Raw genomic sequence first — 20,834 nt, forward strand, 5'->3', positions numbered from 1 at the left:
TTCTGTTCCAGAGTGCTTTAATGCCCGCTCAGTTATTCTTCAAGACAGAAGATGGAAGCAAATATCCTGTAATTTTTAAGCACGGGGATGATTTACGTCAAGATCAACTTATTCTTCAGATAATTTCACTTATGGATAAGGTAAGGATTACTGTCTTATGTGGCATTTCTGAGTTCTTGATTCTTCTCAACAGCAAGACTGGTAAAAACTGTTAATGGGTCTAATATGGCTACTGACGTAGCTAATACATTTTAGAGTTTTTCTGACCTTACTTTTTTTTTTTTATAGATCTTTTCAGATTCTGTTTATATTAAAAAAAAAAAAAAAAATCTTAAATCAGCCTTTATTCATTACTCATTACAGTGAAGAACTTCATAGATCAATGTCCAGTATTATTTTAGAAACATAGCTGATTTTTGTTGCTCTCATTTTAATACTTCCTTCTACTCCATCCCAGCTGCTAAGAAAAGAAAATCTGGATTTGAAACTGACGCCGTATAAAGTGCTGGCTACCAGTACAAAACATGGTATGAGTACTTTGTTTTCCAAAAATGCAGTATTGGGTATTTTTCTTTCCCTCCTTCATTGAGTGTTGTGACATAGATACTTTACTTAATATACAGCATTCTGGAAAAAGAGCTCAAATGTGTAAGATAAAGTATATAAATTACTGAAGTAACCAACTTAATTGACCACGGTATTCCATAGGTTGTGATATGTGACAGTCATTAAATTATTTCCAGACATTATTTTCATGCTGGTTTGCTGCGAGGTCTTGGACAAATCACATGAATACTCCTACTGACCTTTGCATTGACTGGAGGGGGAAAAAAAAAAAAAAAAAAAAAAAAAAAAAAAAAAAAAGATCAAAATCAAACTTGGCTATGCTTTCAGATCCATTGTGGATAAGCATTTAGAATGTCACTGATTTAACTTTCTCTTCTGTTGAAAGTTTGAAACTGGCTTTTTCTGTCCTGATTGGGATTTAGGATATGTGGTACTGTTATCAAGGCCTGAAAATTCAGGAAAAAAAGTGTTGTGTTTTTTCTTTTGCTTTGCTAGTTTGCTGAGAACCAGTTGAGTGAATGTGTTAGTGAAACCTTTTAATAAAAATCTGTATCTTCAGATGTCTGTGCACTCAAATTTTTTGTTGTTTCTTTTGCAGGCTTCATGCAGTTTATTCAGTCAGTGCCAGTTGCAGAAGTTCTTGCTACTGAGGAAAGTATACAGGTCTGTGAGGTAGTACTTAAGTCTTCTACTCATCAGACAGTATAAATTGCAGCCTTAGATCTTATGCATCAGTCTTTACAGTCTCTCCACTGATTTTTGTGTCTGCTGTTTAGAAGACAGATGTAGACTTCAAAAGGACTAGATTTTTTTTTTTGCTTTAGAAAACCACACTTTAATTGCCACATGACTGTCTCATGACCTAAGAGTAACACCATATATATAATTAAACTCAATCTTTAGTTGTGATACTGAAATTGTGGGTTTCCTGTAATGATGAAAGTAATGCCAGACGCTTTTCTGTATTCTTCTGTTTTTAAGATATTTCTGTTGTTTACTCAGTGATTTTGATACCTTGTTAAAGCATGTAGTAATGTTTTTTAGATTGAGCAACAAAGTATTTTGTCCATTTAATTTTTGACATCTGTATCATTCATTAGATTAAACAGGGACATGTAGTTGAATAGTGTTAGACAAAAAAAAAAAAAAAAATCAGCACAGCTTCAAGCATAGCACAAGCTGTAAAAGACCTAAGATCATCTGGTCCAACTGTGAACTCATTGCTGCCATACCCATTAACCATGTCCCAAGTGCCACATCTCCATGTTTCTTGAACATCTCCAGGTATGATGACGCCATGACCTCCTTAGGCAGCTTGTGCCAGTGCCTGACCACTCTTTCTGAGAAGTTTTTTCCTATAATCTGAACTTTCAGTGACAGTTTAAGGCTGTTCCCTCTCATTCTGTCACGAGTTACCTGAGAGCAGTGGTTGACCCCCACACTGCTACAACTTCCTATCAGGTAGTTGTAAAGAGTGATAAGGACTGAGCCTCTTCTTCTCCAGACTAAACAATCTCAGTTATCTCAGCTGTTCATCCTAAGATTTGTGTTCCAGACCCCTCACCAGCTTTGTTGTTCTTCCCAGGACTCACTCCATTGCCTCGGTGTCTTTTAGTGAGTGGCCCAAAACTGAAGAGTTTTCAAGGTGCAGCCTCAGGAGAGTTGAGCACGGGTTGATTATCTCCCTGCTCCCTGCTGACAGCACTTTCTTTACAATCAAGGATGCCACTGGCCTTTTTGGCCACTGGGTGGGCCAGGAAGCACTGGGCTCACTGCTGGCTCACGTTCAGCTGATTGTCAGCTAGCTGTCTCAGATTCTTCTTTCACAGAACTTAGTTCAAGTGTGATTTTTCCTGACCTGTCACAAACAGACGTACTTTTGTATTCATGGTTATTCTTAATGCGTTCTTAATTTTCTGAGATTATTTTAAAGATCTGCTTTCCAATTTAAAATTCATATCTGTGTCTGAGTGTGCAAATATGATGATTAAAATGGAATGTAAAGACAGCAATGTAGAATTAAATAGATCTTACTAGTTTTGGTGGGAAGTGGGAGGTGGCTGTTACTTTAACGTGACTCTACTGGTTGTCTGTGGTCTTGTTTTATGTCTTGAATTACTAGTTATAAAAATCATGTTACGGGTGATAAAGGGTAACTAAATGTATTGATGACTTCCCCAGAACTTCTTCAGAAAGCATGCACCTAGTGAGACTGGACCTCATGGAATAAGTGCAGAGGTGATGGACACGTATGTTAAGAGCTGTGGTAAGTGACAGTAATGATACTGTGACTGATAATTTTGTTTCTGAAATATAATAATTGGGGTTGATGAGTTACTGAGGCACTTCAGTTTAGATGTCAGCAGCTGGAGGACTATACAACTGCATGCTGTGAGAACCTCTGTTGTAGCAAGGGCAGATCTTGCTTATATAGCCAATGAGGTCTGAAGTTTATTCAGCGGACCAATCATTAAGTGATTTGCTATTAAACTTAACTTTCATTTTTAATTGAAAGATTCTAATGAACAAAAAGCTAGTCATTAATTCGTCAGGACTACAGCAATGTTCAGGCTTCTTGCAGCTTTCAGGGTAGAATTAGAGGCCATGAGTTTTTCTGGTAATTAGCATCAGTATATAGATTTTTGAGATAATGAAAGAAAATCTGAATTTTCTTACTACCTAGTGCCTTTCTGGGGGAAGGTGGGTATGTGAAAAGGAGGAGTATTGCAAAACATTTCAGATTTTTCCCATTATGATCAAGTAGTCTTCAAAGCCCTCAAGGGGGAATGCTGCTGACTAATAAAAGGGTAATTTTGAGTTTGACATGAAGTATACTTTTTCTCTCATGTTTTCTGTCCATTAAACTAAACAGCTTTTTCCTACAAAAAATGTCATTCAATTGTTGCTCTACAGTGTCTTTTTTATTTTTCCTGATGCAGTCATTAGAACTTCCTAAAATGTTTCTGATTAGTTGGTGAAAGAAATGTGTTTGCATTAGATATAATTTATTTATCACATCCTAGCTTTCTTCTTAGCTTGTAACTACTACTGACACATGCATTCAGTTTCATATCAATGTCTAATGCTTGTTTACAGTTTGATAAATATCTTTAAATGTTTGAAGTGTGTACATTTAATTTGCCCAAAGTGCTTTGAAATATTTTAATCCAAGTATTGAAAGACATTGGATTTTTTGACACCATTATGCATATAACTGTGTAGCAAAAGTTTAATTTAGGTTTCTGAGTAAATTCAAATTTTAGTTTATTACTTTGCATTCTTCATATTGCTGATAATCTGGATTATTCGTCCCGGTCTTCTGACCCTCTGTGGTATATTGCTTGTGAGCAAAAATTAAGGTTACATTTTATGCTGTTGTTAACTGCACAGAACTTGTTGCTCTCCAGGAAAGGTACTTGTATTGATGCTTACAATTTACTCGTTACAGCTGGTTATTGTGTAATTACTTACATCCTTGGAGTTGGAGACAGACATCTGGATAATCTTTTACTAACAAAAACAGGTAAATTCCTTTTACTAGTATAATTTTATAATGTCATTTGTGTATGTTTAAATTACTAGTAGTATAGAACCAAAGAAGAGTTTATTTTGCAAGGGACCTAAAAGATCATTTACTTCCACCCCCCCAATAAAATAAAATACATGACAGATGAATAGTAAGGAAACAAGTAGATTAATCAAATTAGGCAAGAGATAACATTTAGCTGGTATGTGGTCTTGATGTTTGTGTATATCAGCTTATATATATCTGAAGTCTGAATTCTTTTGAACAAAGAAGTGTTTACAAACACTGGATTTCTGTACAGATTTCTCTTGGTTTATTTTACCATCTTGTGTTCTACTTTGGAATTTTTGTACTCACGAAAGCTCGACTTCAGAGCTGTTTAGGAACAGGAGTTTTTTCTTAAGTGATGCTGACGTTTTTGAAAGTAGTATGGGCATAGTATAGGGTAAAACTTGTCTGCCTTTCCTAAGATCAAAAAACCTGTTGCTGTTGTCTTAAACTTGTATAAATATCATACTTCAATTTTTTCTATAACAGCTTATTCAAAGCTGAAAAAATGAATGCTGTAGTAGGTAGCTGTGAAGTAATTCTAATTCCAAATATCCTAATTGATCTTCATCAAACAATTTAATTATTCATTAAATTGTTACGTTACTGTTTTTCAGATTTCCTAACATGGAGTTAAAAGCAATTTCAAGACGTACTAATTGCATGCCAGTTGCATTTTAATATTTTATGTACACTGTTCCTAATACAGTAGATATTATGGCAAGTATTCTCAGTTGTCACATGGAATTAGACAAAATCTTCATAACTTCCCTGATATCCATGATAATTCTCGCAGATTTTGCTTTCTTCTGAAAGAAATGGTACTGTGAACTTTACAGGTGCTTTTCTAAGGAATTGAAAACATGATGCAACCCCAAACTGGGAATGCCACATAAGACCTGGCAGAGCAGCGTTCACTCCAAAATTTTTTCTTGCTTCTGAACACTTTTTTTTTTTCTTTCTTTTTTTAAAGAAAGCTGAAAAGTAATAATCCAAGTGTTCCATCAGAATAACTGATAGTCAGGATCATACCAGAGCCCTACTGAAGCTGGGTTTTTATTTTTCCCAGCTATTTGTAAAAGTGATTAGGCTCTTAATGTCCTACCTGTTACAAGTACATGATTGAGGGAACAGAAGTAGTAGAAGTTATCATTTAATTAAATGAGATATATCACAGAATTATAGAATGGGTTGGTTTGGAAGGGACCTTAAAAATCTTATAGTTCCAATCCTCTGTCACTAGACTAGCCCCATCCAACCTGGCCTTGAACGCTTCCAGCTGTGGAACATCTATTCACAGCTTCTTTAGGCAGCCTGTTCCAGTTTTGAGTCTAAATCTATCCTCTGTCTTTTGTCCTGTCTCTACACTCCCTGATCGGAGTTCCTGCTCGGCTTTCTTGTAGACCTCCGTTACATACAGGAATGCTGCTAAAAAAAAGATGGCATCTTTTCCTTTGTAACAAAACCCATGTGTCTTGGAAGTTCAAAATAACAGACATGTATTTGAATATCTCTAATTTGTTTTGTTTGTATCATTACTTTTTGTTGCATGATATGTATTGATAATGGGCCCTGTAGAGTGCATAATGTTAGTGATTCTAAATTACTAAGTTCTGTAATGGTTTAAAAGAAATAATGCATGGTGTCAGCTAAAATAATGATTAGGACTCAAGAGGTGCAGTCTGTTTATTTCAAGTTGAATAGTATTATATATAAATGATCTCTAATTTGAAGTTAAACATTTCATTTTTAAAAGAGTTTGGAAGGTTTAAAAACAAAACCCAAAATGCCAATGAAAACAAAAACCCGGAAATGCTTTCTTACTTAGGAAACTGCTTTTCAAAAAAGCATCCATTTTCTTGTTTTTTTTATTTAGAATATTTCATTTAATTCTCTTCCCTGCCTCCTGTGTAGCAAAATAAAAATGCTGGATATCTTCTGTGTTTCAAGTTTCTGTGTTTTCAAGGAATTCCAGATAGCTTGCCTTGTTGATCAACCTATCTTCTGGAATTTCTCTGTTTGAATGATTAGAAAGCACTTAGCAAGTATGGAAGAAAATAGTCTCGGATGAATTGTGTTGAGTTTCTCAACTAAGTGGCAGTACAAGAGTTTACCGTCAAGCTATTCTAACTAATACAATTAATATCGTATGATGGGAGAAGTTAAATATTTTAGTTGAAAGTAACTTCATAGCTAGATGAAGTGCAGAAACCCTTAATAAATATGGATATGGATTTTTTTTTTTTTGCATGCTTACTTTTGAACCATAGCTTCTGTAGGTGTTTTGATACTTCAAATGTGTTCATTTACTTATGAAGAAAAGTTAGATGTTTAGTGTTTATAGTAAAGTAAGCATCTACTGAATGACAAAAGTGTAAATAAAATATCTTATATGGGGAAATGAGACATATCCACATGGATGGCTTTGCAGTATGCCTGAGGCATATGATGCAGTGACTCAGAGTACTTCATATGAAAGTGTTGGAAATTAATTCTGGTAGAATGTCTTGAAGTAAGCTTGTGGGATAACAGCTAAAGCAAATATGTTTTCCCTTATTTGATTGCAGTTGTGCAGATGAACATTCAAAAATCTGTCAGGAAGTTTGAATTATTTATATGACATGGGTATAAAGTGTTTTTTATTACAGTTACTGTTTGCATAGTCAGACTGATAATAACTTAGTTTTTTAGAGGTAAAGCTGTGTTAGGAAGTAACTGTAGCTTAGTTTGACTTACGGGAACAATTTAAACAGAACAGCAGAGGGCAGTGCAGAACCACAGTAAATTCAGAGCCTGAAATTATTTTCATTTGCTACCTTTGTTCTTTCACAAGCCAAGACATTGTAAGTTGTAAGGGAAAGCTAACCTCTTACCTCAAGGAATGTAAGCTAGAAACACCTTTCTTAAATGGTATGATCATATATGCATACTCTCTTGTTTATATTTAAACAATTGAATTTATTTCTTTCAGTATCCCTGAACTAGAAATCCATGTCTTTTATTTCTAGCCCTACAAAAATGTCTCGGGATCAGATCTGTTTCACCTCTTAAAGTATCTTCCCTTTTTTTTTGTTTTGTTTTGTTTTTATTTTTTTAAATGTATAATATCATGGTATAGAAATTCATCAGTCATTTGGAAAAAGTAATAAATCAATACTTGTCCAGTTTTGTCTTTATCTTTTAATTTATAAGTATCCTAATAATTATAAAGCTTTTCAAATTAATGTGTAATAAATCTGAAACTGGATTAGAAAATGGAATAGAATCATAAAATAGAATTATAGAATCACTCAGGTTGGAAAAGACTTTAAAGATCATCAAGTTGGACCATGACCTAAGATGTGCATTATTGTGGCACTCACTGTATGTTAAAGAAAGGGGAAAAAAGCCTCTAAAAGAAACATGAAGTTCATTAGATGTCTGGTACTGAGAGGACAGATAATTATATATAGATATCATGCTATGTGGCATGAAATACTAATCATAGTGAAGGTGTCTGAAACCCTGGCAAAGTTTGCTGAGGAGTCTCCATCCTTGTGATTGAAATGCTTTCTAGATGTGGTCTGGGCAAACTGATCTGGGTGGCACTACTTGAGCAGTGAAATTGGATGAGATGTTCTCCAGAAGGTCCCTTCCAACTTGATCTGTTCTATGACATAAGCAATCCTCTAAATCTGATTGGCTTTTTTTACCAGTCAAGTTATGTAACTCTAGGAACTCTCAATCGATTATGGCTTTTTGTAACGTTATTTCAGAACTGAAAAACTTTACTCAATAGCTACTAAACTAACATGAAACCGTAGAACGGTTTGGATTGAGAAGGACCACAAGTACAGGTGCAGTTCCAGCGTCCTACTGTGCGTGGGGCTGCCAACCACTACATTGGGCAGGGGCAACACTACATGGGTTGCCCAGGGCCCCATCCAGTCTGGCCTCCAGGGATCATCCACAGTTTCTCTGGGCAGCCTGTTCCAACACCTCACCACCCTCTCAGTGAAAAATTTCTTGTCAAACATCTGATCTAAATCTCTCCTTTTTTACTGTAAAACAATTCTGTCTTGTCCATCTATCTGTGTAAAAAATATAATTTTCCTCTTTTTGATAAGTTCACTTACCAAAATCTCCCCTCTTCTGGTGCAGCCCTGGATATTGTTGGCCTTCCGAGCTGCAAGTGTGCTCTACTGGTTCATATTAATGTTTTCATTTAGCAGGACGCATACTGCCTTCTCCACAGGGCTTCTCTCAATGAGTTCTTCTATGAGTTCGAGTACATATCTGGGGTTGCCCCACATTGTGCTTGGTCTTACTGAACCTCATTAGATTCACATGAGCCCACTTCTCAAGCTTGATCAGATCCCTCTGGATGGTGTCTCTTCCTCTGCTGTGTCAACTGCTCCACTCAGCTTGGTATTGTCAAATATGATGCTGACACTCTTGTAGACTGCTGCACAACTTAAAATCATACCTAAGGTTATTTTTTCAAGTATCGTCACAACTGAGGCTGACAAATTTTAAATAAATGGTGTTTTGAGGAGCTGTAGATGTGAAGAAAAGTTGCTGTTGATTTTTGGCTCCTTCCTTACAGATGTGTATCAGAAGGAATGACTGTGCTAAGTAAATACACTATTCACTGTAAAAGTCAATTCTCAGAATAAAAATTTTAACTAAATATGGTCAGAGTTCTCTCTCAGAAGTTTTGGTTTGATAATTCTCAGGGATGATGCAGAGTAACACTGTCCTCAGCATCATTAACTTGGGATGTAAAAACTTCTAAAAGATCCAGGAACCCTCTTGAGGTTCTTGATCAACTATCTCGATCATTATTTTCTTTAGAGTGGGATTCCAAGTGTCATCCCTTGATTAAAAAAACACCAAGAGAGCCTTCTATCATTATTTCATATTTTAGTATGGTGGCTTAATTGATCTTGGAGCTAACCAAATAAAAATAAATTAAACCTGTTTATTATTTTTCATGTAACTAAATATATTGAATGTATTCAAGTTTAAACGTTCGATGTACATTTGAATCATAGCCTAAAAATCTGCTGAATGTTGCTGAATATTGAACCACAACTAGAGAAACTGTAACAGTAATAAAAGATGGCCTGATCTTTATTTTATTCATTTTTAGGAGTGAGGTATAAGTTGATGAAGTTCCTTCCAACCCCTAGAATTCTGTGTGTGATTCTTTGTATGAAATGATACGTGTTCATATACACTCATGTTAATGTTTTTGAATGGTTCAGGTACATCTTAGTTACTAATTTACATTATTAATTAGCTCCTCTTATTCCTTACCTCCAAAGCAAACTAAGAAAAGATGTAATTACTGCCAGTAGAGTTATTCTTATATTCAAATATTGTCCCTTAACTCTTCGTGATGACAGATTTGGATAAGTGAACTGAAAACAGACCCTCCCTCAGACTCTTTAATTAAACAGTTTCTATAATGCAATGAAGATATCTGTATATATCAGTGTCTACTTCAAACAACTTTTAAAATTCATTTTTGTAAACTAACTTCTGTAACAGTGTGAAAACACTATTCAGGGAAGTTTTTAGCACAGTTAGATATGCAAAATGTCATGAATGTGACATTTATCAACTAGCAAATATTTAGTTTGCTTATTAAGTATCCTTGTGATTTCTCTCAGAAAATTGACCATGATGGAATTTGTTTCTTGAGTTGAAGAGTACTTACGGCAGATCTCAAACAGTTTTGTCTGGTGATGGAAAATCTATTATTCAGTGATACAGACAGATAACTAGCTGAAAAAGTACTAGTAGTTACAGTTTTTTCAAGAATGTTGATCATTTAAGCTTGCTGAAATGAATAGAGGTGCTTCAAGTTCTAATACTGGCAAACAAATACAGAATCATAGAATCAACAGGTTGGACAAGACCTCCTAGATTATCCAGTCCAACTGTCTACTTATACCAGCATTTCCCCACTAATCCCTTAATCCCATGTCCCTTAATACTGCATCTAAATGTTTTTTGAATGCAATGCCTCTAGTGATGGTGACTCAACCATCTCCTTGGGCGGCCTGTTCCAGCATCTGGCCATTCTTCTGGAGAAGAAATCTTTTCTGATGTTCAACGGGAATCTCCCTGTGTGCATTTTGAGACAGTTCCCTCTAGTCTTTTCAATAGGCATGTCAGAGAAGAGGTTGACCCCCCCACTTCACCACATCCTCTTTCATCTTCCTTTCAGATAGGAAAGGGAACTATGAGGTCTTCCCTTGGCCTCCTCTTTTCCAGACTAAACAATCCCAGTTCCCTCAGCCCCTCTTCTTAAGGCTTGTGTTTCAGACCCTCACCAAATTCATTGCCTTTCTCTGGTCACACCAGGGTCTCAGTGTCTGTCTTGTAATGATGAGCCTAAAACTGAGCACAGTACTCAAGGTGCAGCCCTCAACAGAGCTGAGTTCAGAGGGTTGATCACCTCCCTGCTTCTGCTGATAGTACTATTCCTGATACAAGCCAGGATGCCATCAGCCGTCTTGGCACTTGGGCATACTTCTGGCTTATGTTTAACCATGCATAAACCAATAGCCTCAATTCTATTTCTTCCACACAATCTTCCACCCATTCTGCCCTAAGCTTGCAGTATTGCGTGGGGTTGTTGTGGCCAAAGTGCAGGACCTAGCACTTGGTGTTGTTGAACTTCATTCCATTGGCCTCAGCCCAGCAATCCAGTCTGTCCAGATTGCTCTGTAGGGCCTTCCTGCCCCCTTGTCCTCAGCCTTTTCCTTATCCTCAGTGCTCACATTTCCCACTGCATCCAGTAAAGGATGGGGATTCTCCTTAGCTCTCCTATCACTGTTAATATATTTGTAATTTTGTTGTTGTTGTTGTTCTTTTTTTAATCCAGCAGCCAAGTTGAGCTCAAGCTGGGGTTTTGCATTTCTAGTTTTTTCTCTGCATATCCTAATGACTTCTTTGTTCTTTCCCCAAGTTGCTTGTCCCTTCTTCCACAGAAAGTAGACACTTTTTTTTTCTCTAGGATCTGCAGAAAAAGCTTCTTGTTCATCTTCACTAGTATTCTTCCCTGCTGGCTCATCTTGTGGCACAGGGGAATAGATTGCTCCTGTGCTTTTAAGATCTCCTTGAGGAGTGACCAATCCTCCTGGACCCCTTTGCTGTTCAGGACTGAATCCCAAGGGACTCTCCCTAGTGGTCTCCTGAACAGTTCAGTCTGCCTTCTGGAAGTCCAAGGTAGCAGTTTTTCTGTCCCCCCTCCTGACTTCATGAGGAATAGAGAACTATATCATTTCATGATCACTCTGTTCCGGATAGCTTCCAGCCTCCACTTCTCTCATCACTCTCTGTGAAAAGAAACAGAAACGCATGTTCATAACTGGTCTGTTCCATAATGCTGAAGCAAGAGTTAGTACATGTATTTCTGCTTCTGTGCTATTGTGACTAAAGAAGTTATACTAATAATTTTCTAATTTCATGTTGAAAACTTCTTCAGCTTTGCATCCACATTCCATTTTCCTCTATGAAGAAAATGTAATACTAAACGTATTAGTGTCACTAGGGAAGTCTGTTTTGGATGTAAAACTCAGCTAATATTTCAAACACCTGTTTGTCCTTTATTTACCTCCTTTCTTTCTTCACACTGACTGCAGGAAGATGGTTTCTCTCTGTCTTAAAGAAATTGTTCAGCAGACTAGCAGTAATAGGGAAATGAGTGTACATTCAAGGTGTGGGGAGACCACACCTTGAAAACTGTGTTTTGGGTCCATGGATGCAAGGAGAAATTTGAATAGTGTGAATGTATGTGAAGCAAAGCTGATGAAAGGATGAGAAAACAAGACTTGAGTAAAACAACTGAGAAAATTGGGATTGTTTATTTTGGAGGAGGCTGAGAGAAAACTGCAACGCTCTCTGCAGCCACCTGAAAGGAAGTTGAGATGATGCAAGTATCCATCTCTTGAGGTGACAAGTGATAAGAGTTGATGATACCATTTTCTTCAGGAGAGGTTTAGGTTGGATATCAAGAAGACATTCAGGCATTAGAGTGGACTGGCCAGAGCAATGGTGGAGTCTCCATCCACGTGTAGACAATGTCTGAAGGATGTGGTTTAGTGCTGGGACATGATAGGTAGATTTTGACTTGCTGATCTCTAAGATCTTTTCCGACCTCTATGCTTTTGTGGTTCTGTGATTTTTTATTTAATATTTTCCTTTTTAATATAAAACATTTTGACCTATTTTTTTTTATGCAGCTTGTAGTATTCTTGAAATGATGCATTTCAAAATTTAATTTCAAACTGAAAATCTGTGGAACATTTTCAAAAACACTTTTTGCCTTATATGGTTAATATTTACCATTTAAAAAGCAAGTCAGAAGTGTTTCTAGAAAGTGGCTTCTTAAGAATTGATGAAGTCTTACATTTCTGATGACTGCATTTTTGTTTGCATATATATATATAATCTTTAGATTATGCAAATGTTATGATATTATGTTTGAAATTGGTGTTTCAGGTTGTTTTTTTTTTTTTTTTTTATTTTGCTCCATTCTGCATCTCTCATGAGATTCAGTAGTATTGAAAAGGGGAAATAGTTTCAAACTGGAAGAAGGTAGATTTAGTCTAGATATTAGGAAGAAATTCTTTACTTTAGGGGTGGTGAGACACTGGAACAGGTTGCCTAGTGAAGTTGTGTATTTCCCCTCCCTGAAAGCATTCAAAGACAGGTTGGATGATGGTGTGAGCAACCTGGGCAGGGGGAGATGTCCCTGCCTATATCAGGGGAGTGGGAACTAGATGATCTTGCAGATCCCTTCCAACTCAAACCATTCTATGATTCTATGAAGAGACAGACAGTGAATGCTTCCCAATAGATTTATGGATAATACTGTGAACATTGTTTCAAATAAGCTTCAGGTAGGAACTAAAGTTGCCTCCTTTGAAATGAGGTATCTAATTTTTTTTTTTTTTTTTTTTTTCAAGATAGTTCTGTAGTAACATTGTAGACATAGCTGATCTGAGAAGGGAAAGGCAGTGCTCAAATGCTATAACTTGTATTTTAATGTTGGAAAAACTCAGGAGAAAGTTCCTCAATTTTAAAGCATGTTTGATATGGTAATCATGTTTACTCAATTATGAAATATGATAAAAAAAATCTTAACTTCACCCAAACAAAGGATTTTAGGACCATTATTCTTATTTTCCTGTGGTAAAATTAACATGTGACTGAGGTAACATATTGCATGCCAGAGAACCAAATGCAATACTAAAAGCAGTGCACTATGTATATTAATATTTTTATTTTGTAACAAGTTCTTAAGGAGCAAAGAGTATTATGTAACTATATTTTATGTCTCTTTGTTTTCATCACCGATTGAATCTTTATGAATGTATTCCATAAAAACACAAAACTTTTTTTTTAACTGCTCTGAGTGAATTTGATATTAGCTTTAAGTCTGTAGTTTCAGCTTGATAGCTGAAGGTGTAAGCATTACAGAAAGCAGTGAATTGTGCTCAGTGAAAACAATTTATCTTGTGGAAGTTGCGCCTAGGGATTTATCTATTTTTTATTACTGTTTGTCATCAAGATTTGATACAATATGAGTTGTTGAAGTAAGGAATTGCATTCACCTTTTGTCTTATAGGAAAACTATTTCACATTGACTTTGGTTATATTTTGGGTCGGGACCCTAAGCCTCTACCTCCCCCAATGAAGCTGAATAAGGAGATGGTGGAAGGCATGGGAGGCACACAGAGTGAACAGTACCAGGAGTTCCGTAAGCAGTGCTATACAGCCTTTCTCCATCTCCGCAGGTAACAATACTATTTCAATGCTAAGTTATTTGAAAATAGCACTTGTATAATGTGGAGCTTGAATTTTTTTGTCTTTTAAGTTAAGATCCCCGGTTTTGCTTGTTTAGTAATCTCATCAGCTGTTTCGTAAATTCTGTGGGTTATGAAGTTTTATCTTGCATTTTGGATGTTGGTTTGCCCTTAAGCAGTTTTTTCTCTAATTATTCTTTATCAAGTAACTATCCACTTAAGTCACGTGCTATTTTACTGCTTTACCCTCCTCCGGTTTAGGCTAGTGATGATCAGAATCAAATTCTTTGTCTTTAGAAACTAAACTTAACTGGATGACGGTCCTGCAAGCTGCTGTGCGTAGTAGTCAAGTATGTTAGTAGCTTCTGCAGATACCTGCAAGAGGTTAAATCTTTTTAGACTTATTTATAGGCAAGCAAATCACTCTTTTAGATCTGTTTCAACAGAACACAGGTGGGCACTCTTGTGGCCAATGATTGACATAATGGTTAAAGTTCCTTCAGTGTCTGGATCGTATAGTATGAACCTCCAAGTATGTGAAAAAATATCAGTTTTATGAAAAGAATGTGAAAATTACACGTATGTAATACGTATACAATGATAAGAAATATCAGAAAAAAGATACAGGTAGTTCTGCTAATAGTGAAATGAAGTAAAAATAAGGATTTTTTTGTAGACTGATGTTAATAGATTAAAAGCAGTGCAACAGAAGGAAAAATAATGATGCACTGTAGGCAAACAATACATATAACTTATGAGAACGGTCAGAAGGGCTGACATGTATTCCATATTCTAAATGCTAAAATTCTAAATATTCTAAATTCTAAAATTCTTTGATAAAATTGTATTTGTTGGTTTTGAGACAATTCAGAGTTAGGTTGATTAAACCTAACTATTTCAGTAGAAGGGTCTGTTATATTGGTGAAGGATTATCCATTACATTAACTAGAATTTGCTGCAGAGATCATAGTTAAACATGAAGTATAGTGGTGATTTTGGAATAAAATTGAACTGCAAATCAGTATGTTTTCATTTTAATTCTGGAATTGTAGTTGTAGTTATTCTCCGATATTTCTTCAGGATAACAGGAAAGTATTTTTAAATTGTTCTGGATGTACATTTTCAAGGCTTTTAACATAGAAGGATAATATTAGTATTACAGTAACTATTACATTCAACAGCTAGAATTAAAAATGGTCGTGATTACTTGTGTAATGGGTTAGGAAGAGAGTCAGTGAATAAAGAGGAATGGCTTAGCTCTAACAGTTCTATATGTTGATGCAAACCTATTCACAGATATGTCTTCTGGTGAAGTATGGTGAAATCATAACCTTTTTACTAAGTTGAATTTCAGACACCATGTTTGTTATCTTTTTCAATTTGTTATGTTCTTAATTTCACTGGGTTATAGACAGTTCTCTGCATGCTTCAAGTGCTGCATCTCAGTCTTTTTGTGTTTCTGGTAGGATGTGCATGCACAGCAAAAACAAAAATAATTTAAAACTTGTAAGTGGAAAAAGTTTTGTTCTTTGTTTCAGATAGGATGTAGTTTGGTACATGATCATTGTTGAGGGCTTTTCTTGGTTCTTTTGTTTATTTACTTTTTTTCCTGGGAGATGCATCTTCCTACTTTTCTGAATGCTGATCAGTTCTGTGTGTTTGTCAGCAATAGTCTAATGAAGTAGCAGCCTCTGAGTGCTAACTGCTGCAGGGCAGACTGTGGCTGGAGAATTTTAGTTCTCACTTGATTTGCAGTAGCATGTTACACTCTCACTATACATGTTGAGCTTACTTTAAAATGTTCAAGTCCTGTTGCATCAGATTTTCCCTTTCCCAGTAAATTCCTAGTTTACAAGTTTTCAGCAGGATCCAGTAGAAAGGAATCTAGCATCAACATCTGTAAGTTTGTTTTGTTTTGTTTTAGAGTGAGGTTACATTACTCCTCGCCAGGTTTGGCGTGCAGTTTGAGTAAGTGGTTATAGGTGGGAACAAAAGAGTAGGTAGTAACTATGGACCAAATCTATAATTTGAGCTGAGATTTGTCCAATCTAAATGATAATATCCAACCAGGTAGACTAGAGTGTTTTTCCTAGACTATTCACAATGGTATCATGGACAGAAGATGGGTAGTAATGTAAAGAATGAAGAAACTCTGAGTAGCAAATATAAAATATAAAGCTGTGATGACTGTTGGAAAGGACTGATTCTTTGAAAGGACAGTAGCTAGGCAATGCAAGGACTGCATAGTCTTCTAGAAGAAGGGGTTTGATTGTTAAGAGATAATGTGAAATAGGTGGGATCTAATCAGTATTGATGAAGTTTTCACTATAAAGAACAACTTTAGGAAGAATAATACCATAGTGTGTTATAGCTGGTTGGGCGCAGTAGTGACTGAGGAATACATATATATACATGTCTGGAAGAGAAAGAATTAGTTCAGAGGGTCCCAAGCAACATAGCAGAAAAGATTATTGCAGAATCACAGAATTGTAGGGGTTGGAAGGGACCTCTAGAGATCATCCCCCTGCCAAAGCAGGTTCCCTAAACCAGGTCACACAGGTAGGCGTCCAGGCGAGACTTGAATATCTCCAGAGAAGGAGACTCCACCACCTCCCTGGGCAGCCTGTTTCAGTACTCCGTCACCTCACTGTAAAGAAGTTCTTGCTCACATTTGTGCGGAACTTCCTATGCTGCAGCTTATGTCCGTTTCCCCTTGTCCTGTCTCCACGTACCACTGAAAAGAGACTGGCCTCACCACTATGGCCCCCACACCTCAGATATTTATAAACCTGGATCAGATCCCCTCTGAGTCTTCTTTTCTCAAGGCTAAAATAGGCCCAGTTCACTCAGCCTTTCTTCATAGGAGAGATGCTCCAGGCTCCAGGCCCTTCACCATCTTTGTGGCCCTCCGCTGGACTCTTTCCAAGAGATCCCTGTTTTTTTTGTACTGGGGAGCCCAGAACTGGACACAGTGCTCCAGATGAGGCCTTACCAGGGCAGAGTAGAGGGGGAGGATCACCTCCCTGGACCTGCTGTCCACGCTCTTTTTAATGCATCCCAGAATGCCACTGGCCCTGTTGGCCACAAGGGCACACTGCTGGCTCATGGCCAACCTGTCATCCACCAGGACACCCAGGTCCCTCTCCGCAGAGCTCCCCTCCAGCAGCTCATCCCCCAGCCTGTACCGGTGCATGCAATTATTCCTCCCTGGGTGTAAGACTCTACACTTGCTTTTGTTGAACCTCATTATCCTATTTTAAAACTTAAGAATTTTTGAGTCAATTTATATACATATACAACATGCATGAAGCTTCTTTATGGGTGAAGAGTTTAATTGGATTTCATATATTTTTACAGAACTTCACTGTTTTTAGCACTTCCTGTTCAAACCATGCGTTTAATCAACCAGTGAATCAAGTGCAGGTGAACAGTCCTTGCTTTGCAAATTAATTTGTACTGAGCTTTGAGAAAGCAAGTTTAATAAGTGAGAACATTTCAGGGTTAATTTCATGTGCTTGATATAAGCTTCTTAAATGTGGAAAGAAAATAATTATTTGACAGTGGATTGAGGCTACCCATGACAGAGGCCTTGTCAATGTAAATGTTAAAGATGTGGCATGAATAACAAGGTACAAACATCACTTAGAACTGTTAAGAAAGTAGAGGAGATTCTCAAGGTATTCATCCTTCTACAAATCAGATTTCTAGCTCTTCTGTTTCAACAGAATTTCTAATGTTAGGATGGAGTTGGGTTGTTGACCATGTCTGGATTTCTTATCACCTGGCGGTTGGCCTTCTCTCTCCTTGTGTCTTACGTCAGTATGTACACACCTTTACATCTGGCTATTGATCATGTTTTTCTGTTTTCTGCTGAACTGCAGTTCTACACAGGAACTTTTCAGGAGTTACCATCAGTATCTGCAATCTCACCATTTTTCAGCTGCATCCCTTTACACTTTTTGTTCACTGTCCAGTTTATTCTGTACTGCTTTACCTCCCATTGCTGTCCACTTAATTTCTCACCACATAATTCAAGTTTGTAGAATCATAGAAACATTAGGGTTAGAAGGGACCTATGTAGTCCAACTGCCCTGCAATGAACATGGACATGCACAACTAGATCAGGTTGCCCAGAGCCCAATCCATCCTCACCTTGAAATTCTCCAGGGACGTGGCATCAACCACATCACTTGGCAACCTGCTTCAGTGTCTCACCACCCTCACTGTAAAAGACATTTTCCTTATGTCCAACTGAAATCTACCATCTTTAAGCCTAAAACCATTTCTTCTTGTCCTATCACCACAGACCCTGTTGAAGAGTCTCTTTCTTTCTTCCCTGTAGCTCCCCTTTCAATACTGTAAGGCTGCTATCAGGGCATCTCAGAGCCTTCTCTTCTCCAGTCTGAAGAGCCCCAGCTCTCTCAGCCTGTCCTTGTAGGAGAGCTGTTCCATCCCTTGAATCATTTTTGTGGTCCTCTGGACGTGCTCCAACAGGTCCATGTCGCTCTTGTACCGAGGACTCCCTGTCTAGACCCAGAACACCAGGTGAAGTCTCATCAGCACAGGGTAGAGGAGAGGGATCACCTATCTTGCACTTCTGGCCACACTGCTTTTGACATAGCTCAGGATACAGTTGGCTTTCTGGGCTGTGAAGCACGTTGCTGGCTCATGGTCAGCTTCCCATCTACCAATACTACAGGTCTTTCTCGGCAGGGCTGTGTTCAGCCCTCTCATCCTCCAGCTTGTTTTGACAGTGGATTTTGCTTCAACCTACGGCAACCAAGACCTTCTGTTTGGATTTATTGAATCTCATGAGATTCAGCTGGGTCCTCTGCTCAAGACTGTCCCTCTGGAAGTTGCTTTCATCTGATTACAAAAGAGCAGTAGAAGCAAAGAAGGAAGTATGTCTTTGGAAATTGCTATTGCTGTAAGCTACCGATGGCTTAGAAACAGTCTTGATAGAGTAAAGCTGGAAGATTTAAGTATGTTTAACATGAGTCTTGATAGTCTCAAGCAAGTAGAACAAGTTTTCATGAAAACTTATGGTGATTTCTGGCTCTACTGCAACTTGGCTGCCATATTTCTTTTGCCCAATTTGGAAAACAAAACAAAACTAAAACCGAAAACTAAAAAAAAAAAAAAAAAGAAAAGAAAAGAAAAAAAAGTAAAATTTATTTCTTTTTATTTTAATCTGTGCTAAAAGTAATTTTTTTGCCTTCAGGAAAATGAGGTAGAACAGCTGAAGCTTTTCAGACAGAAGATTTCTCTCCAAACAGTTCAAAATAATTGCTTGTGTACTAAAGAGTTAAACCTTATATTGGAATGTGTCTTGCTCCAATTTATAGGAGGGACAGGAGGTTCTTTTAATATCTGTATACCCACCGTGAGATTAAGAAACAACGGTTCAAATGTTGGTCCGACCAGTTTATTACAAATCTTAATCAGGGAAATGGGGAAGGGGAGGACGGACACTATTATGAATTAGGGTAATGGGGAAGGGAAGGAGGACGATAGAAAAGATAGGAAAGAAGCAAAGAGTCTTTATAGGAAGCAAGATGGAGATAGTCACCACCATGGATCCAGCATGGTTCGTAGTTCAGTCTTTGATCTTCAGTAGAATCATAGAATCATAGAATCACCAAGGTTGGAAAAGACCTAAAAGATCACCCAGTCCAACCGTTCACCTATTCCCAATAGTTCCTACTAAACCATGTCCCTCAACACAACATCCAGCCTTTCCTTGAACACCCCCAGGGTCGGTGACTCCACCACCTCCCTGGGCAGTCCGTTCCAGTGCCTGACCACCCTTTCTGAAAAGTAATACTTCCTCATGTCCAGCCTGAATCTCCCCTGCCGTAGCTTGAAGCCATTCCCCCTGGTCCTATCACTAATGACACGAGAGAAGAGGCTGACCCCCAGCTCACTACAACCTCCCTTCAGGAAGTTATAGAGAGCAATGAGGTCTCCCCTGAGCCTCCTCTTCTCCAGGCTGAACATTCCCAGCTCCTTCAGCCTCTCCTCATATGGCCTGTGTTCCAGACCCCTCACCAGCTTTGTTGCCCTCCTTTGAACACGTTCCAGGGCCTCAATATCTTTCTTGCAGTGAGGGGCCCTAAACTGGACACAGTACTCGAGGTGCGGCCTCACCAGTGCTGAATACAAGGGAACAATCACCTCTCTGCTCCTGCTTGCAACACTGTTTCTGATGCAAGCCAGGATGCCATTGGCCTTCTTGGCCACCTGGGCACATTGTCGGCTCATGTTCAGCCGAGCATCAATCAATACCCCCAGGTCCATTTCCTCTACGCAGTCCTCCAGCCACACCACCCCAAGCCTGTAGCGTCGCCTGGGGTTGTTGTGGCCGAAGTGCAGGACCCGGCATTTGGCCTTGTTGAAACTCATCCCATTGGCTTCAGCCCAGCTCTCCAGCCTGTCCAGATCCCTCTGTAGGGCCTCGCTACCCCCAGGCAGATCCACACTTCCAGCCAATTTGGTGTAGTAGTGTAGTAGTGGTGGGTCGTCAGGCAGAGTGGTTCTATTGACAATGACTACGACTAGGACGATGACCATGGCGATGATGGCCCATTTTCAATGCTTTCAAAGTGGTTGAGTCAGCTGTCTTTGGAGTGACAGCTCAAATCCAAAGTGGTTGAGTCAGCTCCCCTTGGAGTGGCAGCTTCTGGCTCTGGGATCTCAGCAGAAACTCCTTTGTTCTCATCTTCCAGGCCTTGCCAGCAGATAAGAGGGAGCAGGGATGCCCATCTGCATCCTGTTTCTCACAGGACACGATGGTATCGTTCCCCAATTTTCCCACACCTAGCTGGAGCTGTTTGGTCGCAGGCCAGGTCTTCCGCCAGTGAACACTCCTGAGCACTCTCTTCTGCTCTTCTACA

At 38.2% G+C, this 20,834-nt stretch overlaps 1 protein-coding gene across 3 annotated transcripts in view; it reads left to right on the top strand.

Annotated features, from left to right (window-relative positions):
- Positions 1 to 20,834, top strand: part of PIK3C3 (phosphatidylinositol 3-kinase catalytic subunit type 3) — a 67,250-nt gene that overhangs the window by 30,738 nt on the left and 15,678 nt on the right. Inside the window, exons 17-22 of one of the 3 annotated variants that reach the window (XM_042831158.1) lie at positions 12 to 140; positions 458 to 527; positions 1,166 to 1,239; positions 2,749 to 2,833; positions 4,016 to 4,090; positions 13,764 to 13,932. In XM_042831158.1, the coding sequence (XP_042687092.1) occupies positions 12 to 140; positions 458 to 527; positions 1,166 to 1,239; positions 2,749 to 2,833; positions 4,016 to 4,090; positions 13,764 to 13,932 (602 nt within the window). Of the gene's footprint in view, positions 1 to 11; positions 141 to 457; positions 528 to 1,165; positions 1,240 to 2,748; positions 2,834 to 4,015; positions 4,091 to 4,758; positions 7,249 to 13,763; positions 13,933 to 20,834 lie in introns of those variants that run through there. The other 2 variants (XM_042831159.1, XM_042831160.1) reach the window with 2 other exon arrangements.

The sequence above is a fragment of the Centrocercus urophasianus genome, unplaced genomic scaffold (genome assembly GCF_019232065.1).
Source record: "Centrocercus urophasianus isolate 14NV4802_14NV808 unplaced genomic scaffold, USGS_Curo_1.0 seq_35, whole genome shotgun sequence".
In the NCBI taxonomy this organism is placed as follows: Eukaryota; Metazoa; Chordata; class Aves; order Galliformes; family Phasianidae; genus Centrocercus; species Centrocercus urophasianus.